Source organism: Cervus canadensis, chromosome 13 (assembly GCF_019320065.1).
Source record: "Cervus canadensis isolate Bull #8, Minnesota chromosome 13, ASM1932006v1, whole genome shotgun sequence".
NCBI classification, from domain to species: domain Eukaryota; kingdom Metazoa; phylum Chordata; class Mammalia; order Artiodactyla; family Cervidae; genus Cervus; species Cervus canadensis.
This window is the reverse complement of record NC_057398.1, coordinates 9,887,383-9,907,073: the sequence shown is the minus strand read 5'-3', so window position 1 is coordinate 9,907,073 and position 19,691 is coordinate 9,887,383. Positions and strand designations below refer to the sequence as shown.

The window sequence follows — 19,691 nt, the reverse complement described above, 5'->3', positions numbered from 1 at the left end:
TCCAAAGGAAATCAACTCTGAATATTCATTGGAAGGACTGATGCTGAAGCTGAAGCTCCAATACTTTGGCCACCTGATGCGAAGAACTGACTCATTGGAAAAGACCCTGATGCTGGGAAAGACTGAAGGCAGGAGAAGAAGGGGACGACAGAGGATGAGATGGATGGCATCATCCACTCAATAGACATGAGTTTGAACAAGCTCTGGGAAACAGTGAAGGACAGGGAAGCCTGGTGTGCTGTAGTCCATGGGGTCCCAAAGAGTCGGACACGACTGACTGAACGACAACACTGGCAGAAAATGAGTTAAACTGAGATTCCTGGCGAACTGTCTGCAAGGTGAAACCCTTCTCTCTCATGGCAACACTGGCTGGATTTCCTGGCCTGGCGAAGGGCAGAAGTGGGTTATCGCAGCATGCCACCCGCCTGGGAGCCCAGCCAGAAACAACGGCTCAGTCCTTGCCAGCTCGTCTCAGGGCCAGGGCTGGGGGAGCTATTGTGGCGAGGCCCTTCCGAGTGCTCCCCCGGCTATAATTAGAATACTGCAAGGGGGGTTATTTTTAAGAAACACAAGCCCCAGGATGATGATTCAGCTGGGTCTGCACTTGCCCAGAACCTTGCACATCAGATCCAGGGTTATTATTTTAGAACAATGTATTTCTCCAAATCCTTCCCTAGTCCAAACAAGGAGGTCTTTCCCTCTGAAAGGCTCTCGGGTGCCTTCTATTTTAGGGGACGCGGGGTAGGGGCTTCAGGTTTCCTTGGGTGCACTTTTGTGGAAGGAAGGAGGGGGCACTTCTCTCCGCGCAGAAATGGACTGTCCCAGCCTCATGTCAATGTCAGTGTATCTAAGGGTGAACCAGGCTGACTGCCTGATGGCCTGGTCCTGGGTCCACCCTCAGGCCTGCATCCCAGGAGCCAGCTCAACGGAGCTCTGCAGAGCGGGAGGGGGTCGGGAGAGGGCCTCCTCTCTACGGTTCCATAGAGAAAGCATTTTGTGGGACGTGCCACTGGTATTCACCACATACCCTAGTATGGGCTAACTGCATCTAGACGGTTCAGGGACAGTGACCCATCTCCTATGTGCCCCACCTGGGGCAGCCTCAGGGCCAAAAAGAGCTTGGCTAGACTGGACGGCAGCATCAGGGAAGCCACAAGCAGCCTGGGAATCACAAAGTGATGGAGCGTGTTGGGGATGTGAGTGGGGCGACAGCCCAACCTGGGGCTGAACGAGCTGGTGTGTCTGTGTGAGACCGGGCTTCAGGAGAGAGGCCATAAGTGGAGGAAAAGCCTAGAGGGTCCCGCCTAAACCACCCAGGTCCCTCCCTCTCCCTGGGACGAGGGCTGTGTCTGGGGCGTCTCCTCTCCTCACACCCCTAGCCCCCAAGCCGTCACTGGGCAGGATGGGTCAGAGGGCCTGAATGGCAGTCGGCCAGCAGGGCTCCTGGAACTTGGGTACCACTTCCTCATTCACAAGAACTTACTAAGCCACCCCTGGGCTTCCCTGGTGACTCAGACGGTAAAGAATCTGCCTGCAATGCAGGAGACCCAGGTTCGATCCCTGGGTCAGGAAGATCCCTGGAGCAGGGAATGGCAACCCATCCTGCTCCGTATTCTTGCCTGGAGAATCCCACGGACAGAGGAGCCTGGCAGGCTACAGTCCATGGGGTGGCAGAGCCGGACACTGAGAAATCAACACACTCAGACTTTGTGCCAAGCACCTTTCAGATCGTGGGGTCACCAAGACAAACGGCCGGTCAGTGAAGCAAAAAGCCATTCCCCTTCTTCTAATGGAAATGTACCCCTTCCTTCTCCCGGGCGAGTGTGAGATACTTCAGGGACGCGGCCCAGCTAAGCCCAGTTCAGGGCTGGCTGCCTGACGGGGACGCACAGGCCACCGGGCAGGCTGCTCAGGCTTTTCGCTCCTGCCTCCCTTGAGGTCACAACCCCTCACACGCGCGCACACGCCCGTGTTCACAGGCGACACCCTCACACACTGCACACCCACAAGGACCAGTTTAGCTGGACTCTCCGTGGTCTCTGGATTCTAGAAAGCGATGTATCGCAACAGTGCAACGTTAAACTTTTCAGTCCTCGGTGTTAAGGGTGTGTACGTGCGTGTGTGTGCTCAGTCGTGTCCAGCTCTTTTGTGACCCCGTGGACTACAGCCGGCCAGCTTTCTCTGTCCACGCCATTTTCCAGGCAAGAGGACTGGAGTGGGCTGCCATTTTCTCCTCCACGTTAAGAGGGTGGAAGAGATTAAATCAGGGGTGGCATCAGCCCAGCATTCACAAGTTCAGGGAGACCCAAGGCCCTCCTCTCTTGTCTAGTTGGGCAGGAGTCAGGCCAGGCCAGACTCGATACGCCTCGGGGAGGAACACTGAGGGGGGCTCCCTCCCACCTGCCACCGTCATTCAAAGCCCCCCCCTTCTGACATTCCTCCCTTTCCAGAATCACAGGCACCGCTGCCGGCAGCTGAGGCTGCTTGTGACCAGACAGGCCCGAGCCACGAGGGATATGGCTCTGGAGAGAGCTCCAGCCCCCTGGCCTTTCTTTCAAGCCCTCCCCAGGCAGGAGGCTCTGGCCAGAGACCAGAAGCCAAGGCCACTGAGATTCCCAGGCGTGGATTCCGGCTCTGACCTCACCTCTCCTTTCTGGGGCAGAGAGCCCCTGAGGAACCCCAGCCCTGCGTGACTATCTTCAATCGTCAGCCCTGGAGGCTCCTGGCTCACTCTGCCAGAGGCAGTCTTTCTCAATAAGGCCCATCACTTCATCTTGGTTTCTTCAAGCATCTCCGGGCACCTTGGACCACACGAAATCCCCCAGGGGATGAAGCAGGGAGGGCCTCTGAGTTGGAAACTGCCTTCTCTGGGTGCCTGAGTTGATGAAACCCCACTTCGTCCGGGAGGTTTGACTTCTCCCTCCACAACCTTCCTAGGTCTCGCTCCCTGTGTCTCCTCTACGTTCCATGTGAAGGGAATTTTCCCCTTTCCAACCACCCCCCACCACCCACCCCTGCCGGGGGAGATTTCCTCACTTGGAATCTAAAGAGAATGACTTCTTGGGGCCCATTCAAAATAGCTTCAATGTGATCAGACCAAGGACCCGAACCGCTTCTGACTTCATTATGACTTCACTTAGAAATGACTTAGGGCCTCGCTCAGCCCCGTTACCTGGAGGCACCTTCATGAGCCTGGTGACAGAACAAGGCAGGAATTCCTTCATCCGGCTGTGGCCCAGCAGTGAAAGGAGGGCTCTCACTGGGCTGAGTAACCTCTGTGACCCTGAGGGTCTCCACGGGGCAAGCAGAGCCCAGCAGAGCCCAGCAGAGCAGCGGACCACCCTCGAGATGGATGACAAAGAAGGGAAATCAAAGAGGATGACGAAGGGAAGAAAAAGGCATGAGCAGCAAAGAAGAGAGGGCACCAGGCGGAGGGAGGAAAGAAGCCTGACGGGCAGAGAAGATAAAGATGTTCCCATGGGCCCTGAGGGGCTCTTGCCCCAGTTCAGAAGAATGTTCTCGGGGTCACTCGGATTGGCAGGAGCTGCCTTCATGGGAACACAGGCAGCCCAGCCAGAAAACCACTGTCCACTCACCACCACTCTCTCGGGTTCAGCCCATGGATCAGGAAGCCAAGACCTGGGGACTGTCAGAGATGGAAAGGACCCCAGGGAGCATTCGGGGTTCTCAGTGGGGGCATTTTAGGTGGACTGGTTCTTTACTGGGGGGCGGGAATGGTCCTGAGCTTGGCACGACATTCACCCTCCGGGCCCCCAGGCACTCATGGGCAGCATCATTATAAAACTCTCCTTTTCTGCTGCACTTCTAACCTTTCTCCCCCAGGGGGCGCCCGGGCCCCTGTTGAGAATCTCAGCGAGACTGAGGCCCACTGTCCTCAAGGAGCTGGTTTAAGTTCACCGAAGGTCTTTTCCACCTACATAGCAAGCTCGCTCTCTCTGTTTAAGAACCACAGGAAACAACCTGACTGTTCTGTGTGGAAGGTTCTTTCAGTTCAGTTCAGTTCAGTTCAGTCGCTCAGTCATGTCCGGCTCTTTGCGACCCCATGAATCGCAGCACGCCAGGCTTCCCTGTCCATCACCAACTCCTGGAGTTTACTCAAACTCATGCCCATCGAGTCGGTGATGCCATCGAGCCATCTCATCCTCTGTCTCCCCCTTCTCCTCCTGCCCCCAATCCCTCCCAGCATCAGGGTCTTTTCCAATGAGTCAACTCTTCGCATCAGGTGGCCAAAGTATTGGAATTTCAGCTTCAATATCAGTCCTTCCAATGAACACCCAGGACTGATCTCCTTTAGGATGGACTGGTTGGATCTCCTTGCAGTCCAAGGGACTCTCAAGAGTCTTCTCCAAATGTTTTTTAGACACTCCCAGAGGAGCAGAGAGAAGGCGGAAGGACTGGGGGGCGGAGGGGTGGGGGTGGGAGTCCCTGTTTCTCTCTCGGAAGGAACGCTGTCTCAGCTGACACTAACGGAGTCACTGCCATTTGCCCTCCCTCTCAGCTGACTGTCCTGTCAACCCAGTGACACTGATGCTCCTTTCGAGAAGGATTATTCAGACAAGTGCAAAAATGGCGAGGAATGCAGGGCTGGAAGGAGCCCCAGCTGCAAGGAGGAGGGGGCGGGGGACGCAAAACCACTAAAATTATCCACACGCACAGACAGGGCTGGGACCCCACAGCTGAAGGCCTCTTGCCTGTTATGGTAACTCTCCCCTCTTGGGGCCACTCCCCAGCTTCACGGCAGCACCCGCCACATTTAGAAATGACTTGGCATTAAGTGGTGCTGAAATAACAACTCAGTAACAGTCACCAAACCCTTCCTGGTCCTGATCATGCTACACACGAAGAGGCCCGGAGTTTGATCGAGTTACTGGATCATAACCACATTTGTTACTTTCTCGTTTCCTCACCCAAAAGCCAGATTACCTGGAGAAAAGCCTGCTTGGGGAAGGCCATGGGTAGAGGCTGGGAAGCTGCTTTTCTCCAGACACACCTCTAGGAACCAGGCCGTCCTGGGTCCCAGTCTGTTGCAGTGGTGGAAGCTGGGATCTGGAGAGGGAGGGAGGAGCTTGGTGCCTGGCGCGTCTCATGGTCCCCACCTCCCACAGCCTTCATGTTACTCTTGTCTCCTGCATCCCTCCTTCCCTCTCTTCTTACATGGGGGCCCCTGTCATCCCTTATCCTGCCCTGCAATCCGGAAGTCAGGGTTAAGGAGGAACCGTGGAAGAGACGCTGCCATCCTTGTAACATCTCTGTGCGTGCGTGCTAAGTCGCTTCAGTTGTGTCTGACTCTTTGAGACTCCATGGATGGTAGCCCGCCAGGTTCCTCTGTCCACAGGATTCTCCTGGCAAGAATACTGGGGAGGGTTGCCATGCCCTTCTCCAGGAGATCTTCCCGACCTAAGGATCGAACCTGCGTCTCTCTCTTAAGTCTCCTGCATTGGCAAGCAGGCTCTTTACCACTAGCGCTACCTGGGAAGCCCTTGTAATGCCTCCATCCACTGTGAAACTCTAGCCAAGATACTTGCCCCCCAGATTCCTCTCCTGGCCTCCAATTGCTGCGAGCAGAGAAAAGCAGCAGCAGGAGCTTCCACCAAGAATAACCATGATCTTACTGGACTTGCTCACATCAGAGTGTCCACAGGAACCCACAAGCCGCCTGGGCTCCCTGGCTGGTCAAGCAGCCAAGGCCACCTGGTCCTAGTTGTGGGCCAGAAACCCCTCTCCCCGAATTCTGACCCTTGGGAGGAGTTTATGAAGACCCCTGGGAATCAGGGCTCAGCCCAGGAGAAGGGGCTACCAGCAGGGGTCACGCGTCTCATGGGATTCGGGGGCTTGTTGCAGCCCCTCTTCATCATTTTGGAAAAGTCTACATTTCCACTGAACCAAGAGCTGTCACCCTCTGTGGTCCTGGGGCCTGCCCAGCTGGAGCCGGGACCAGTTCAGGGAATGAAGAGGGGTGATGGACTTGAACTGCACCTCCCCGAAGGTCTTCCTTCCTGACCTCTCGGTGACTACTGCCCTCTCCGCAGTCTTCCTCCCCGTCCCCAGGCCCACTCCCACGCCTCGGGAGGGCAGGGGGCCCTGACGCTGGAGGGTGGCTGTGCGCTCGCATCCATGGCAATCTAACAGCTGTCCGCTTCAGGCGCCAGCGTGCTCGCTTGCCTTGGCTGCGTGACAAAGTAGCCGGAGATTAGGGCAGGGGCATGGCCTGGGCGATGACTGAGGTCAGGACTTCTCTATCTGGCCCCCGGGGGAAGGACCCATTGGGTTCCTCCCAGGGTGACTTCAGTGGGGCCCAATCACAGGCCCACGCCAGGGCCACACCCTCTGATTTCACAACAGCAACCTCAACTAGGCAGGGCTGAGCCCCTGATCCACGCTCGATGGCCTCATCTGCTCCTCTCAGCAGACTTGACATTGTTATTTTTTGAAGGTCAAGCCCCAACTTGGTTCTCCCACAATGCCTGACCAGACGCTGGCTCTCCAGGTGGCATCCCTAGACCAGCAGCACCAGCATCACCCCGGACCTGTTAGAAGGGCACCTTCTCAGGCCCCCGCCCAGATCTGCTGCATCAGAACCGCTGGGGGAGGGGCCCGGCAATCTGTGTTAACAAGCTCGCCTCCTAGTGCTCAAGCGTTAAAGCGAAAACCGCTCACTCATGTCCAAGTCTTCGCGATCCCATGGACAGAGGAGCCTGTCCATGGAATTCTCCAGGCAAGGATACTGGGAGTGTGGTAGTCATTCCCTTCTCCAGGGGATCTTCCCGACCCAAGGATAGAACCCAGCTCTCCTGCATTGCAAGCAGATTCTTTACCATCTGAGCCACCAGGGAAGCCCTTGCGAACAGGGTTATACCATCCTTCCATCTCTCCTCAGCCGGGCCCCGTGTGCCCATTTTTCACCCTGTACTGATAAGCCGCTTCCCCACTCCCACCAGATGACTCGGCCTCCCTCCCAGCAGCATCAGAGCCACGTGATATACAGTGTCAACTTCTACCCCCTCATCGCCCCTAAGTCCTTCTGCGCTGTCCTCGGTGTGCACAGGTGGATGCCTTCACGCTGACCCTTTCTCCCACTCTCTATTTCTTCCCCATCTCCTATGCTGGGTCTTCTGCTCACACACTCAGGACTCTGACATCACTTCTTTTCCTCTTTCTCCTTTCTTTCCTGGCAAACTGATCCAGCTGTCCCTTCCAAGTAGATGGCTCTAGAGGCAGGATCTCTATTCCCCAACATCCTTGAACTCCACATCTGCAATTTCAGCAACTTCTATGACATTCCCTCCACTCCCCTCCTCCATGCCTAAGAAGCACGTCAAAGCCCACGGTCCAAATTCAAATTCCCTTCTTCCTCCACTCAAACCAGCACCAACACCACGACCATCACCAGCCGCTTGTCATCCCGACTTTTGTCTCTACAACCAGCTTATAAGATCGTATGGGCTTTACCATCCCTGGGCAATCACGGTAACTCTTTGCAGTTAAAAACGTAATCTTCCTTGGACTGCAAAGCTCCCGTGGATCCAAGTAAAATGACCCTAACAGGAATTGCCTTAAAAACCAACGACTGCCATCCTGTGCACAAATCCAATCAGATAGGATAACCATGCAGATTAAAGGCTACCCTTCCCCTACTCCAGGGGCCACCAGATAGATTCCCATTTTGGGCAGGGCCCCTTACACTCTGCCCCGTGACCCTCTGGGAAGGGCTTCCAGGTCCATAGTCCTCTGAGACAACGGCTGCTTTGTTCAGTGACAGTAATGAATGGATGTTTGAATCAGAGAGGACAGACAGGGTGAGGGTCAGGATCAAGGGTGCTGCCCAGCATCAGGGGCAGGAATAGGGTCAGAGGCTGTGTATGACAGGTCTAAAGCCATCCTGCTCTCTAAAAGGACAAACCTATGTTGAAACCGCCGGGAGTTATTGTATAATACAGGGACTTCAACATGTCCTACTCTGCGACAAGCCAGAGGGGTGGGGTGGGGTGGGAGGGGGGAAGGCACAAGAAGAAGGGGACATACATACTTATGGCTGATTCACGTTGTTGTATGGCAGTAGCCAACATGATACTGTAAAGCAATTATCCTCCAATTAAAATTTAAAAAAAAAAGAAACCACTCTGACCTTCAGTTATAGGAGCACTCAACCCTCCCCTTTCAAATCCTGGGCTCCAGTCCCAAGACCTTCCTGGCTGTTGGTGCAGAAGCCTGGGACTGGCAGTGGGAGGCGGCACAGAGATGAACAGGAAAACTTCCCTGGAAATGACAATACTCCATCCTGTCCTGTTTCTTCCCTAGACCGAAGCAACGCTCTCCTCCCCCACGACCTTCCCAGGGTGAAGAGGCCTGGGTTCCAGCCCCAGTTCTGTCACTGACACAGCACAAGATCTTTTGGGCCCTGGTTCCTTCCTCTGAAAAGGAAAACTAAAACTCTCTCCTCCCACTACAGGAATGCCGTGACAGTAACAACATGCGGTGTAACACAGTTCACCATCCACAGATCCCTCTTATCACACCTTCCAACCTGAGCTTACAGCACCCTGTGAGATGGGCAGGAAAAGCATTCTGATCCCCTTTGGCGCAAAAGGAAACTAAGACGCCCCCAAGCATTTGCCCGGGCTGCAAGGCGAACGGGCAGACGCGCCGGGGCCCCTCTGTGCCCTGCACCCCTGGGTCCCCCCCACGGTGAGAACCCGTGTGACAGACACAGCAGGCTACTGGTATTCATCAAGGCAGTATTTTTGCCCCAGGGTACTTAAGGCCCACGTATTTGCCGGGGGATTATCACTGGCTACTTTGGGCAGCCTCAGCACCTCCAATCTATCATTTCTTAAGTGGATCATTTTGATCTAAGAAGGAGGCGAGGAGTCACCAGCTTCGAGGCTAAAACAGAGGAGGGTACAGCCAGCCAAGGAAAGAGGGGAGGCCGAGCGCTGTTTCTGATGCCACCATCCACGGAGGGCGATCGAACTTTCTACTGGGCACAGAGGGCTAAGGTTCTATTAACAGGCAAGTTCACCTCCTCTAACGTTCTCATTTTTGGGGTGAGAGAATGTGAGCCCAGAAAGGCTGCATGACATGTCTAAGGCCCCACAGCTCCGTAAGCAGCCGAGCTGGCTCCAGACCCCGGCTTCCTAACTAAGGCCAGGGCTCCTTCCAGGCTCTTCTCCATCTCACGGCGTCTGGGGCTTATCCCTCCAGCCGTGTCTCCATCTGACCGTCAGGAGGGTGAGAGCACTGGGGGTGACATGCATGGAGGACCCTTTTCCATCAGAGATGTCCCCCGTGCGAGAGGCCCATCTCTTGGAGATCACCGTTTGGTTCGAATGCCAAGCCCAGGACAACCCCACGAGTGTAACCGCTGGGCCTTGAGTTGGGGCATGGCGGGGGGAGGGGAGGATACTACTCACGACTTGTCTCGCCTGCCGAGCCGTCGCGGGGGGCTTGCCTGCCTCCTGCGGGGTGACAGGGATTTCCCCCGGCTTCTCACTTGGGTTGGAGAGTGGGCACTTGCAGGTTTCAGGATCTGGAGGAGATAGGAGGAGTCACCACGCTGGCTCCCCAGGGACCCTCTGTGCCTTCCTAAAGCCCAGCATCCCAGCCCCGCCCACTCGTCATCCCAGCTGCCCAAGGCCCTGGGCTGGAAGACTTCCGGGAGGAGGTCTGCGCCACCCAGGGGCCTCTCTCATGAGGCACCTTGCTGCAACTAGAGAAAGCTGGAGGGCAGCAACAAAGACCCAGCATGACCAAAAATAAAGAAATAAATAATGAAATTATTAAAAAGTTAATAAAAAGAAAAGCCAAGAAAGTCTCAGGCAAACCAGGATGAGTGGGTCACCCTGCTGTACAATTTATCAGATTATACGGAGTCACGTTTTATCTCTGGTTGGCTTTGTGAGTTGCAAAGCCCTTGGGCATAAAATTCTGACCTGGTTTCAGAAGGTCACCACAAGAAGCAGAGGGGCCACTGCTCAGAGGATGACAGGATGATCCTGTGCCCCTTCCCCCATCACAGACAGCCCAATGCCTCAGCCTCCTGGGGCTGTTTGGTTGCTCAGTAAATTCCCCTCTTGTGAAGACAAAGTCCCATCCACGTTGCCCCAGAAGCCAGTTTGTTCTTCCTTGGATCCTTCCACCCCACATACATGCACATGCGCATGCGTGCTAAGTAGCTTCAGTCATGTCCAACTCTTTGTGACTCTATGGACTGTAGCCCACCAGGCTCCTCTGTCCATGGGATTTTCCAGGCAAGAACACTGGAGTGGGTTGCCATGCCCTGCTCCAGGGATGGAACCCTCTTCTCTGCATCTCTGACATCTCCTGCATTGGCAGGCAGGTTCTTAGTCGCTAGTACCACCCGGGAAGACCACACGTGTGCACACAGTGGGTTCAAAGGATCAGGAATCTCCATTCCAGGGAATTCCCGGGCGGTCTAGTGGTTAGGACCCCACACTTCCACTGCAGGGGGCCCAGGTTCGATCCCTGGTCAGGGAACTAAGATCCCACATGCTCATGGTGCGCCTAGAAAAAAAAAATCTCCATTCCAAGTCCTACCAAGTGAAGATGACAAGTCCCCAGGTGCTAAACACAACCAAGCATGAATTCTGCATAATCCCTTTCTCGCGTGGACCTCGGTGTAGACACAGCCCTCAGTGACTCCACGAGCCCCGGAGGCGCAAGGACAAGCAGGCATCCTGTCCCCTTGCCAGTGACGCGGTGGATGGAAAAAGGGCTGATGAGCGTCATTTATAAAAACTACAGCAGGACGCGTGCTCCTTTGCTTGCTACTGGGACACCAGGTCAGAATTTTATGCCCAAGGGCTTTGCAACTCACAAAGCCAACCAGAGATAAAACATGACTCGGTATAATCTGATAAATTATACAGCAGGGTCACCCACTCATCCTGGTTTGCCTGAGACTTTCTTGGCTTTTCTTTTTTTAGCTTTTTTTAGCTTTTTTTAAAAAAATAATTTCATTATTTATTTATTTTTGCTGCGTTCCAGCTTTCTCGAGTTGCAGCAAGCAGGGAAGCTGCTACCCTCTGGCTGCAGCGCGGGCTTCCCTGGTGGCTCAGAGGTTAAAGCGTCTGCCTCCAACGCGGGAGACCCGGGCTCGATCCCTGAGCTGCAGTGCACGGCCCACTCCGTGCGGTGGCTTCTCTTGTTGCAGAGCGCCGGCTCTAGGGCACCCAGGTTTCAGCAGCGGTGGCTCTCGGGCTCTAGAGCTCAGGCTCAGTAGCTGTGAGGCACAGACTTAGTTGCCCCGTGGCATGTGGAATCTTCCCAGACCAGGGATCGAACCCATGTCTCTTGCACTGGCAGGCAGATTCTTAGCCACCGGACCACTAGGGAAGTCCCCGTCTTGGTTTTAAATGCTGAAAGTTTTATGTCTTTGGAAAGCCCTAGGTCTCAAGGAAACTGACATGATCGCCCACTCTTATTACTAGGACAAAACAGAACAAAACTGGAGCCTTAGTATACAGTGATTAACAGTTTAGATTAACTCGTAGAACTCAAGGAACTACAGGCCAAGACTTTGATTCAGCTACAAAACCCACATGGACTTTAGCTCTGATTTTTAAAGTAGTAAATGCAAAGAAACTTAAATTGTCCATGTCAAAAATCAAATCTGATAGGGTCCACATGGGGTCTCATTGATAAGATGGCTCTTTATGTTGACCTCGCAAACAAAGGATAAATCACAGCAATCTGTGAGACTGACCAAATTGCCCAAATGGCATCCTGTTATCTCACAGGTGCCTATCTTCTCAAAGCTGCAAGACCACCAGATTCCAGACCTCCGGCTATGTGACCATCCCTTCAGAGAATTTTTCATTGGTGGGGTATAAGAAGGGCTCCATCAGAAAGGGAGAACGCTGGTTCTCCTTAAGAGCCAGTCACCCTCTCTTTTCCCTCTAATAAATTTCCTTTTCTTGCCTGACTGCCGGGCTCACTCTCTTTTTCTCTGCACTCGCCTTACAAAATCCTTTATGAATTTTTTATTATTATTCTATTTTGGCCACACCACGTGGCATGTGGAATTTTAGTTCCCTGACCAGGAATTGAACTCAGTGCTCTCTGCAGTGGAAGCTTGGAGTCTTAACCACTGGACTGTCACGGAAGTCCCCAAAATTATTTAAAAGGGTGGCTACTAAGCAAGATAACCTTGAGAAACTTTTGACCATCTCAGAAACACGGGGCACGTGTCTAGAAAGAGAGAGAGAGAGAGAGGGAAAATGAAAGAACGGTCTTGCGTCCCGTATCTGCCTCCCTTGCACCTACCTTCATTCTCATGTCCCTGGCGTATTTCTCCAGCTCCTTCCTTATGTCAGCCCTCAACATTTTTGAGACATTGAGGACCAGCTGCTTCCACTCGATGGGCTGGAAGCTATGAGGCTCGTGGGGGACATAGAGTCCAATCTTGACCTTCTTGACTGTGTGAAGATACTTCTTGTAGGAGTCTTCAAAGTCAAAGATGAGGTCACTCAGAGTCCGAAAGGTCAACGGCTTGTCCATCAGCTCAGCCCTTCGGCTCATGCCCAGCGAGCCATAGTGGCCATTGCAGTAAATCCCCAGCACGACGTGGTGAAAGTAGTTTCCTGAGAAGTAGGTTTTAAAGCTGATGGGGAATCGCTCGATGGAAGGCTGTCCATTCGTTAAGTATCTTAAGACAATCTGAGTCAAGGAAGAGAAAGGAGGCCTTGAAGATACCAGAACTTGGACTCCCAGGAAGGGGACGTGGATCACACGGTCAGGGGATCCACTCCTCTGCCTCTGAGCAGACCCAGACCTCATCTTTCCAAATCAATCCTCTTATAGGAATTCACTCGCTATCTTTGAGATACCTGCATCTGGTGCACACCAAACCAAACTTACATGGGACAAAGAGCGGAGATTTCCTTTCTTCTTTAGTAATTAAATAAATACAAACACAACAATCACAAGGTACTCTTTCTTTACCTGGTGCTCTACAGGGGATGACGAGCTATTAAAAGTTGGTTTATGTCACTGGAATGATGTTCTCAGTCATTAATTCTGACTCGGGTATGTGGAGCAGACCAGAAACTGAAGGCCTCTGCAACGGTGCGGGGAGAACTGATGACCAGAGTCAAAGCAAGGCAGTGGCGATGGAAAAGACACAGACCAACCGATGGAAAAGGAAGCGCTGGGATGGTGTCAGGATGCGTCACACCCGGACCTTGTCTGCTCCTCTCACTGGCCCTGGCACACCCGTGCCAGCAGCCTTGGGTACTGGCTGAAGTACCCAGTGCCAAGAGAGCTGCCTGCAGCATCCGAACCCCGGGCCCCCCTCAGTCCCCAGATCACCGGGTGACACAGCTCAGCTCTCTCCACGGACTGGCTCATTGGGACCGAGCCATCCAATCTCTCTCTATTAACTCAGTTTGGGCTCAGCAACTCCACAGCCTACAGCTTCAGGTAACTGCCCCACAGACTCCAAACGCTGCAATGATGGACAAGAGGCACCACACCCTCAAGTCTGTCTCCAGGTCTCCAGACGGTCCTGGTGTGGCTACGGTGACTCATCCAGCCCTTCTGAAGAGAGACACTAGAAATTCAGATACACTCTGTTGAAAACTGCTGGTGTCACCAGGCTTTTGCTAAAATAAGTAACAAGTCAGGCTCTTAACTGGCTTGGCGTATGAGTGCACGCTAAGTCGCTTCAATCATGTCTGACTCTTTGCCACCCCACGGACCATACGTAGCCTGCCTGGCTCCCCGTCCATGGGATTCTCCAGGCAAGAAAACTGGAGTGGGTTGCCGTGCCCTCCTCCAGGGTGTCTTCCCAACCCAGGGATCAAACCCGTGTCTGTTACATCTACCTGCATTGGCAGGCAGGTTCTTTACCGCTGGTGCCACCTAGGAAGCTGGCGTGTGCATGGTAAGTAGTAATACTTGGTAAGGGGGTACAGTTCTCTACTCTCTTGTCTTCACCATTTCTTATCTCTGCTCCAATTCACTTTCTACACGGTGGCCAGAAAGATCTACTGAAGCCAAAATGAGGCACGTATCATTCTTCTGCTGAAGTTTTCAGTGTCTCTCACCTCCTCCAGGACTTAGTCCAAATCCCTCCGCAAAGTCTGCCATGATTCAGCCCCTGCTCGCCATCCTCTGTGCTGTCTCATCTCCCCCACACACTGACCTACAGCTGATCCGTGATGATTTATTTTTGTGGCTGCACAGCTTGCAGGATCTTAGTTCCCCAACCAGGAACTGAACCTGCATGCTTGGCAGCAAAAGCACAGAGTCCTAACCCCTGGACCGCCAGGGAATTCCCAACCTATGACATTTTTGCAGGATACACCCTGAGACCATAAAGAAGCCACAGGTCTATGCCCACTGCCCTCAGCACATGTATTCCCCCAGAATATGAAGTCAAATATAACTGAAAAATTTAAATGACCTTTAGATTACATCTGATTCATTGGAAAAGACTCTGATGCTGGGAAAGATTAAAGGCAAAAGGAGAAGGCGGGAGCAGAGAATGAGATGATTATAGTAGCACCGACTCAACGGACATGAATTTGAGCAAACTCTGGGAGACAGTGGAGGACAGAAGAGCCTGGTGGGCTACAGTCCATGGAGTCGCAGAGTCAGACACGACTTAGTGACTGAACAACAACAAACACGTTACAAAGCTATGAGACCAAAGTGACCTACGAAACTTTCAAAAATAAACTACTAAACCCACTGTATAAGACTTCATGTCCCTATTTTAGTATAACTTCTTTTTTGGCTTCTTGCAGGTCAGCCTTATAGCACAAGGGATTTAAACCTGGCAGAGATCTTTGGGGTCTCCTAAGAATCATGAGTGGTAAGGATGCTATGGACTTTCTCATTTTTACACGGGCCACACCCTGACTGGAAGAGCCTCACTTCCCGGCTGACACCTTCCCTGACCTTCCTCAGGGTGGGTGAAGTCTCCGCATCCCCTGCAAGAACTCCCCGAGCGCTCTATGTTTATTCGCCCAGCATTGTGTGGATGTGTTTGTATCTTACAAGGGCAGGAGTTGCACGCTGCATCCCGGGCATCCCACAGGCCTAGCACACAGAAGTGTCTGGTTAATGCTTGCTGAAAGGATGAACCTTACCTTGTGAGGATACATCTCCTTATGCTTAAAAGGACTGCACTCTACAGAGAAAGACAAACACTGGATATCGCTTACCTGGGGAATCCAAAAACCACAACATACTAGTAAACATAACAAAAAAGAAGCAAGACTCACGGATATAGAGAAGACACTAGTAGGTACCAGTAGGGGGAAGGGGCAACATAGGGATGGGAAGCGGGGAGGAACAAACTGTTGGGTGTAAGACCAGCTCAAGAATGTATTGTACAACACCGGGAATGGAGCCAGTATTTTGTAATAACTGTAGATGGAAAGTAACCTTTAAAATTATATTAAAATTTTTCAAATAAAAATAAGTTTTTTTAAAAAAGGACTGCACAAGGTATGGGGCTAATCCAGGTACCCTTAAAAGGAAGAAGTCTTGTCGTCTGACCTCAATTTAATCACAGATGGCTCCTCTCTATAAAAATGGTTACCTGCTTTCTCTTCACTTTATCATGTGAGGTTAGCTGGCAGTAAGGGAGTGAAATCACATCCTTCTGGGTCCTCTTACATAAATTCTTCCCTGCTTTCTGGGGCGAGTTCTCTGGGACTGGAACAAGGGCACTCCTCAGTTAAGTCAGCGTAACAAACACTACTTCCTACGCCAGACAGACTGCTAGGTAGGGCTGTGGAGTCAAAGATGAAGTACACAGCTCTTCCCTGAAAGTGTGATAGAGAGACGGACTCAACATGGACACAGCACTGGGGCTTCCCTGATGGTGAAGTGGCTAAGACTCCATGCTTCTCCTTCCAGGGGCAAGGGTTTGATCCCCGGCTGGGGAAGATCCCCATGCTATAGGGTGTGGCCAGGGCGGGGCGGGAAAGGACACAATACCATCAGCATGGCAGCTCCTCAAGCAAATTAAACACAGAATTACCATATGACCCCGCAACCGTACTTTGGGCACACACCCAAGAGAACCAAAAGCGAGGACTCCAACAGATACGTGCACACCAATGTCATAGCAGCATTCCTCACGAGAGGTGGAAAAAACCAAAGAGTCTATTCAAGCGATGAATGGATAAACAATGTGCGGTATATACATACAATGGAATAGTTCAGCCTTAAAAAGGAAGGAAATTCTAGCATATATATGCTACAACAGGAAAGAAACTTGAGGAAAATTAATGTATGTGAAATAAGCCAGTCAGAAAAGGACAAACACTGTATGATTCAACTTCATGAGGTATCTGGAGGAGTTGAACTCATAACAGAGGCATAATGTAGGATGGTGGTTGTCTGGGGCTGGGGACCCTGTTTAATGAGCTTAGCATTTCAGTTGGGAAGAGGAGGCACTGGAGACAGACAGTGGTGATGGCCATACAACAGTGTGAATGTCCTCCATGCTACTGAATTGTATAGTTAAAAATGGTAAATGTAAGCCAGTCCATCCTAAAGGAAATCAGTCCTGAATATTCATTGGAAGGACTGATGCTGAAGCTGAAGCTCCAATACTGTGGCCACCTGATGAGAAGCGCTGACACATTAGGGGATGCTGGGGAAGACTGAGGGCAGGAGGAGAAGAGGATCACATGGTTGAGAGGATGAGATGGTTGGATGGCATCACCGACTCAATTAACATGAGCTGGAGCAAGCTCCGGGTGTTGGTGATGGACAGGGAAGCCTGGCCTGCTGCAGTACATGAGGTAGCAAAGAGTTGGATACGACTGAACGACTGAACAAGTTATGAATATGTCACCACAATTCTTAGAAACCCTGCATTTGCAATATATATGTCAAGTCATTACAGTGTACATCTTAAACTTACACAGTGCTCTAAGTCAATTTTATCTCAGTAAAACTGAAAAAACCCACCCCAATGCGATCTGCGCTGAGAGAGAGGAATCCCAGCAACCTCAGGGGGAGCAGAGAAGGGGCCTCGGTGTGACCACACCAGGATTCCTACAGGACAAGAGTCAGTCAAGGGGAGAAGAGAGGGTGGGGAGTGACCGGAGGGACCACTAGCCCATCTTGTGACGAGTCATCAATCACTCAGATTGGCTCCATCATTCCGGCAATCAGTGGGACCTGGATTCTCTGTGAACCGAGAGGGAGGGGGCTAGGAAGTGTAGATGAGGACCGGGAAGTAGCCGGAGCTTTTCTTGGGAAAGGAAAGCAGCAGTGCCCCCATCCCAGGGAGGGTCGGCCCAGCACCCAGCCTGCTGGGGCGATGCCTACCCTGCCTCTGATAATACAGCTGTTACTGGAGAAACCCTAGCACTTGAGCTCCAGGATTAAACCCTAGTAGGGCCAATGGGGCCCCCAAAAAGAAGTGCCATGACCCCCAAGTCTCTCTCTCTCCAGCACAATCACAAAACCACGATCAAAAGAAGTGGCCCTTCACGAAAGAATCCTGAACTCCGCGCTCACGTCAAACACAAGAAACAAGGACAAGCTGATGGACACAGGGCTGCAAGAAGCAGCTGAGTCAACCTATTTGAGAGTCACCAGCGTACCCCTCGTCCCCCAGGACCTGCGGAAGGACCCGTGGGAGGCAGACGGACGACCTGAGTTCACCCTTGGCTGTGCCTGGGAGGAAAGCAGGTCACAGGGATGCTGACAGAGCAAAGACAAAGAGGCCGTCACTTTTAGAATCCAGCTCTGTGTCTTGTCTACGCAGGAGTCAAATTTCCCCGAGTTCGGCAGTATTTCTCCACCCTCCCTCCACTTCCCTGAAATGACACAATGGTAAGAACAAAAGAGAGCCAGAGCAGGCTGGCCTCCGAACTGGTCCAGCCCCCCAACCCCAAGGGTTTTAAGCAGCTCCAGGAACCTAAGCTAATTTCCACTTGGACTGATGCAATTGCGTGGCAACAAGACTACTGCGTACAGGACTGCCGCGTGACGCCAGACGACCTCCGTCCAGGGGCCCCGCGACCCCCACCAGCACAGGGTCTGGAGGCAGCTGGTGCCCACGGCGAGGGGCTCCTTCACCCACCGCCAGCAAATCCCTGACAACTGTCCGCCCATTAACCTTACAGGAGGCTCTGCCCACAAGCTGTGTGGACTCCTGCCTCCAAAGGGTGGGGCCTGGAGCCATCTGCTGTCCCCCACCCCTACCCCTGCCTTCCTGCTGGGCTCCCAGACGTGTCCATCTCCCGGGTGGGGAGCAGCAGGGAGGTATGCCTTAGAAGGGTGGGCAAGGGCCTCCACGAAGCTCAAGTTCCCATTCTTCAGGTACGAGCCTGGGCAACTGTGGACAGTCGTGTTTCAGATCCGGCCAGATAGCGGTCAGCAGACGAGAGGAGCAAAGTTCCCTTCCCCATGAAGATGTCCAGAGGGCCAGGAAAACAGCCCAGACCCAGCCTACCGTTCCCAGTCTGAAGCCTCCCGCTGACGTCTGTGTCTCCTCTCTTTCTCCTGGTTTTCCTTCCACTTCTCTTAACTGCCCTCCTCAGTCTGTGTCAAAGGCTCCTTGTATCCAACTAAAGCAGAAAACCCTGGGATGTTATCCTTGAAACCACGACCACCCCTAAAATGCCCACCGCCTGCAAGTTTCTATTTCCAGCGAGGACCTTCCTCCTGAGCTCCACAGTCTAATACATGACTCGACACCCCCCAGGCACCTCAAATTCAACATGTCCAAATCTGAACTCTCCTCCCTGTAACTCTGACCTTCCCCGTAAGTCCTCCCCGTGGACAGTGGCATTACTACCCAATCACTCAATTTGCCACACCAGAAATGCAGAGGCATGGCCTCTCTCCTCCAGCTCCGCACATATGAGTCCCCGCGTGGGGCTGAAGACATGTCCAACTCCCCTCCTCGACCTTCATGGCTACTGTCCTGAGTTCAGGTCTGCACCTGAGTCTCTCGCCTTCCTTCAGCCCATCTTCCACAGATGGTTGACTGATCCAGAAACCTGTAGTACTCATGGACCTCCTTCTGCATCAGTGCCGGCTAATTCTCGGTCCCTGAGATCTTCTGAAACTGTCCCCTCAAAGCCATCCCAATGGCCAAGACCATGGTTCAAGCACCACCATCCCCCTCAGGGAACGGCTCCTCACTGGCTTCAAAGATGCAGTCTCACCGTCCCCCGCTGCCCTTCTGTCCGCCCAAGAACTGTCTCTCTGGAGTGCACGCTCATCATGTCCCGTCTCTGCTCCAGAGGTTTCGGCAAGGCTGCTTGCTGTCTTTGGAAAAAGTCACCCTTCTCAGCACGGCACTCAAGGACCTACCTGTCCTAACCTGGGACCACCTCTCGAGCTCAGGCCTGGCTGCGTTCCCTGGCTGGTTCACTCGAGCCGTCCGTCCCGGGACGGGGAGTTTCTCTGCTTTTCTACCAGATCACGTTCTACTGCCGCCACCACTAAGAAGTCAAGGGTCACCACGGTTATCCTGGACCGTATTTCCCCTCAGGCTGAGGATCCAGGCACCTAGTGGAAAATGGAATGCAAAGTGTGAAGAGTCCAGACTCTGCTTTCAGCCTTACATCCTGTAGGGCCCAGACTCTACACCACACGGTGGACTGCCTCTCCACAGTCCACTTTGAGAATTCTTCCTGCAGATGGGTTTGAATAATCCCCGGGGAGTGTCCTTA

General features: G+C 52.9%; 1 protein-coding gene across 4 annotated transcripts in view; it reads right to left on the bottom strand.

Annotated features, from left to right (window-relative positions):
* The window catches only part of VASH2 (vasohibin 2), a 38,954-nt gene that overhangs the window by 6,305 nt on the left and 12,958 nt on the right, over positions 1 to 19,691 (bottom strand). For 2 of the 4 annotated variants that reach the window (XM_043484979.1, XM_043484981.1), the window contains 3 exons: positions 12,304 to 12,685; positions 9,432 to 9,547; positions 4,945 to 5,067 (listed from right to left, as the gene is read on the bottom strand). In XM_043484979.1, the coding sequence (XP_043340914.1) occupies positions 4,945 to 5,067; positions 9,432 to 9,547; positions 12,304 to 12,685 (621 nt within the window). The remainder of the gene's footprint in view (positions 1 to 4,944; positions 5,068 to 9,431; positions 9,548 to 12,303; positions 12,686 to 19,691) is intronic. The other 2 variants (XM_043484980.1, XM_043484982.1) reach the window with 1 other exon arrangement.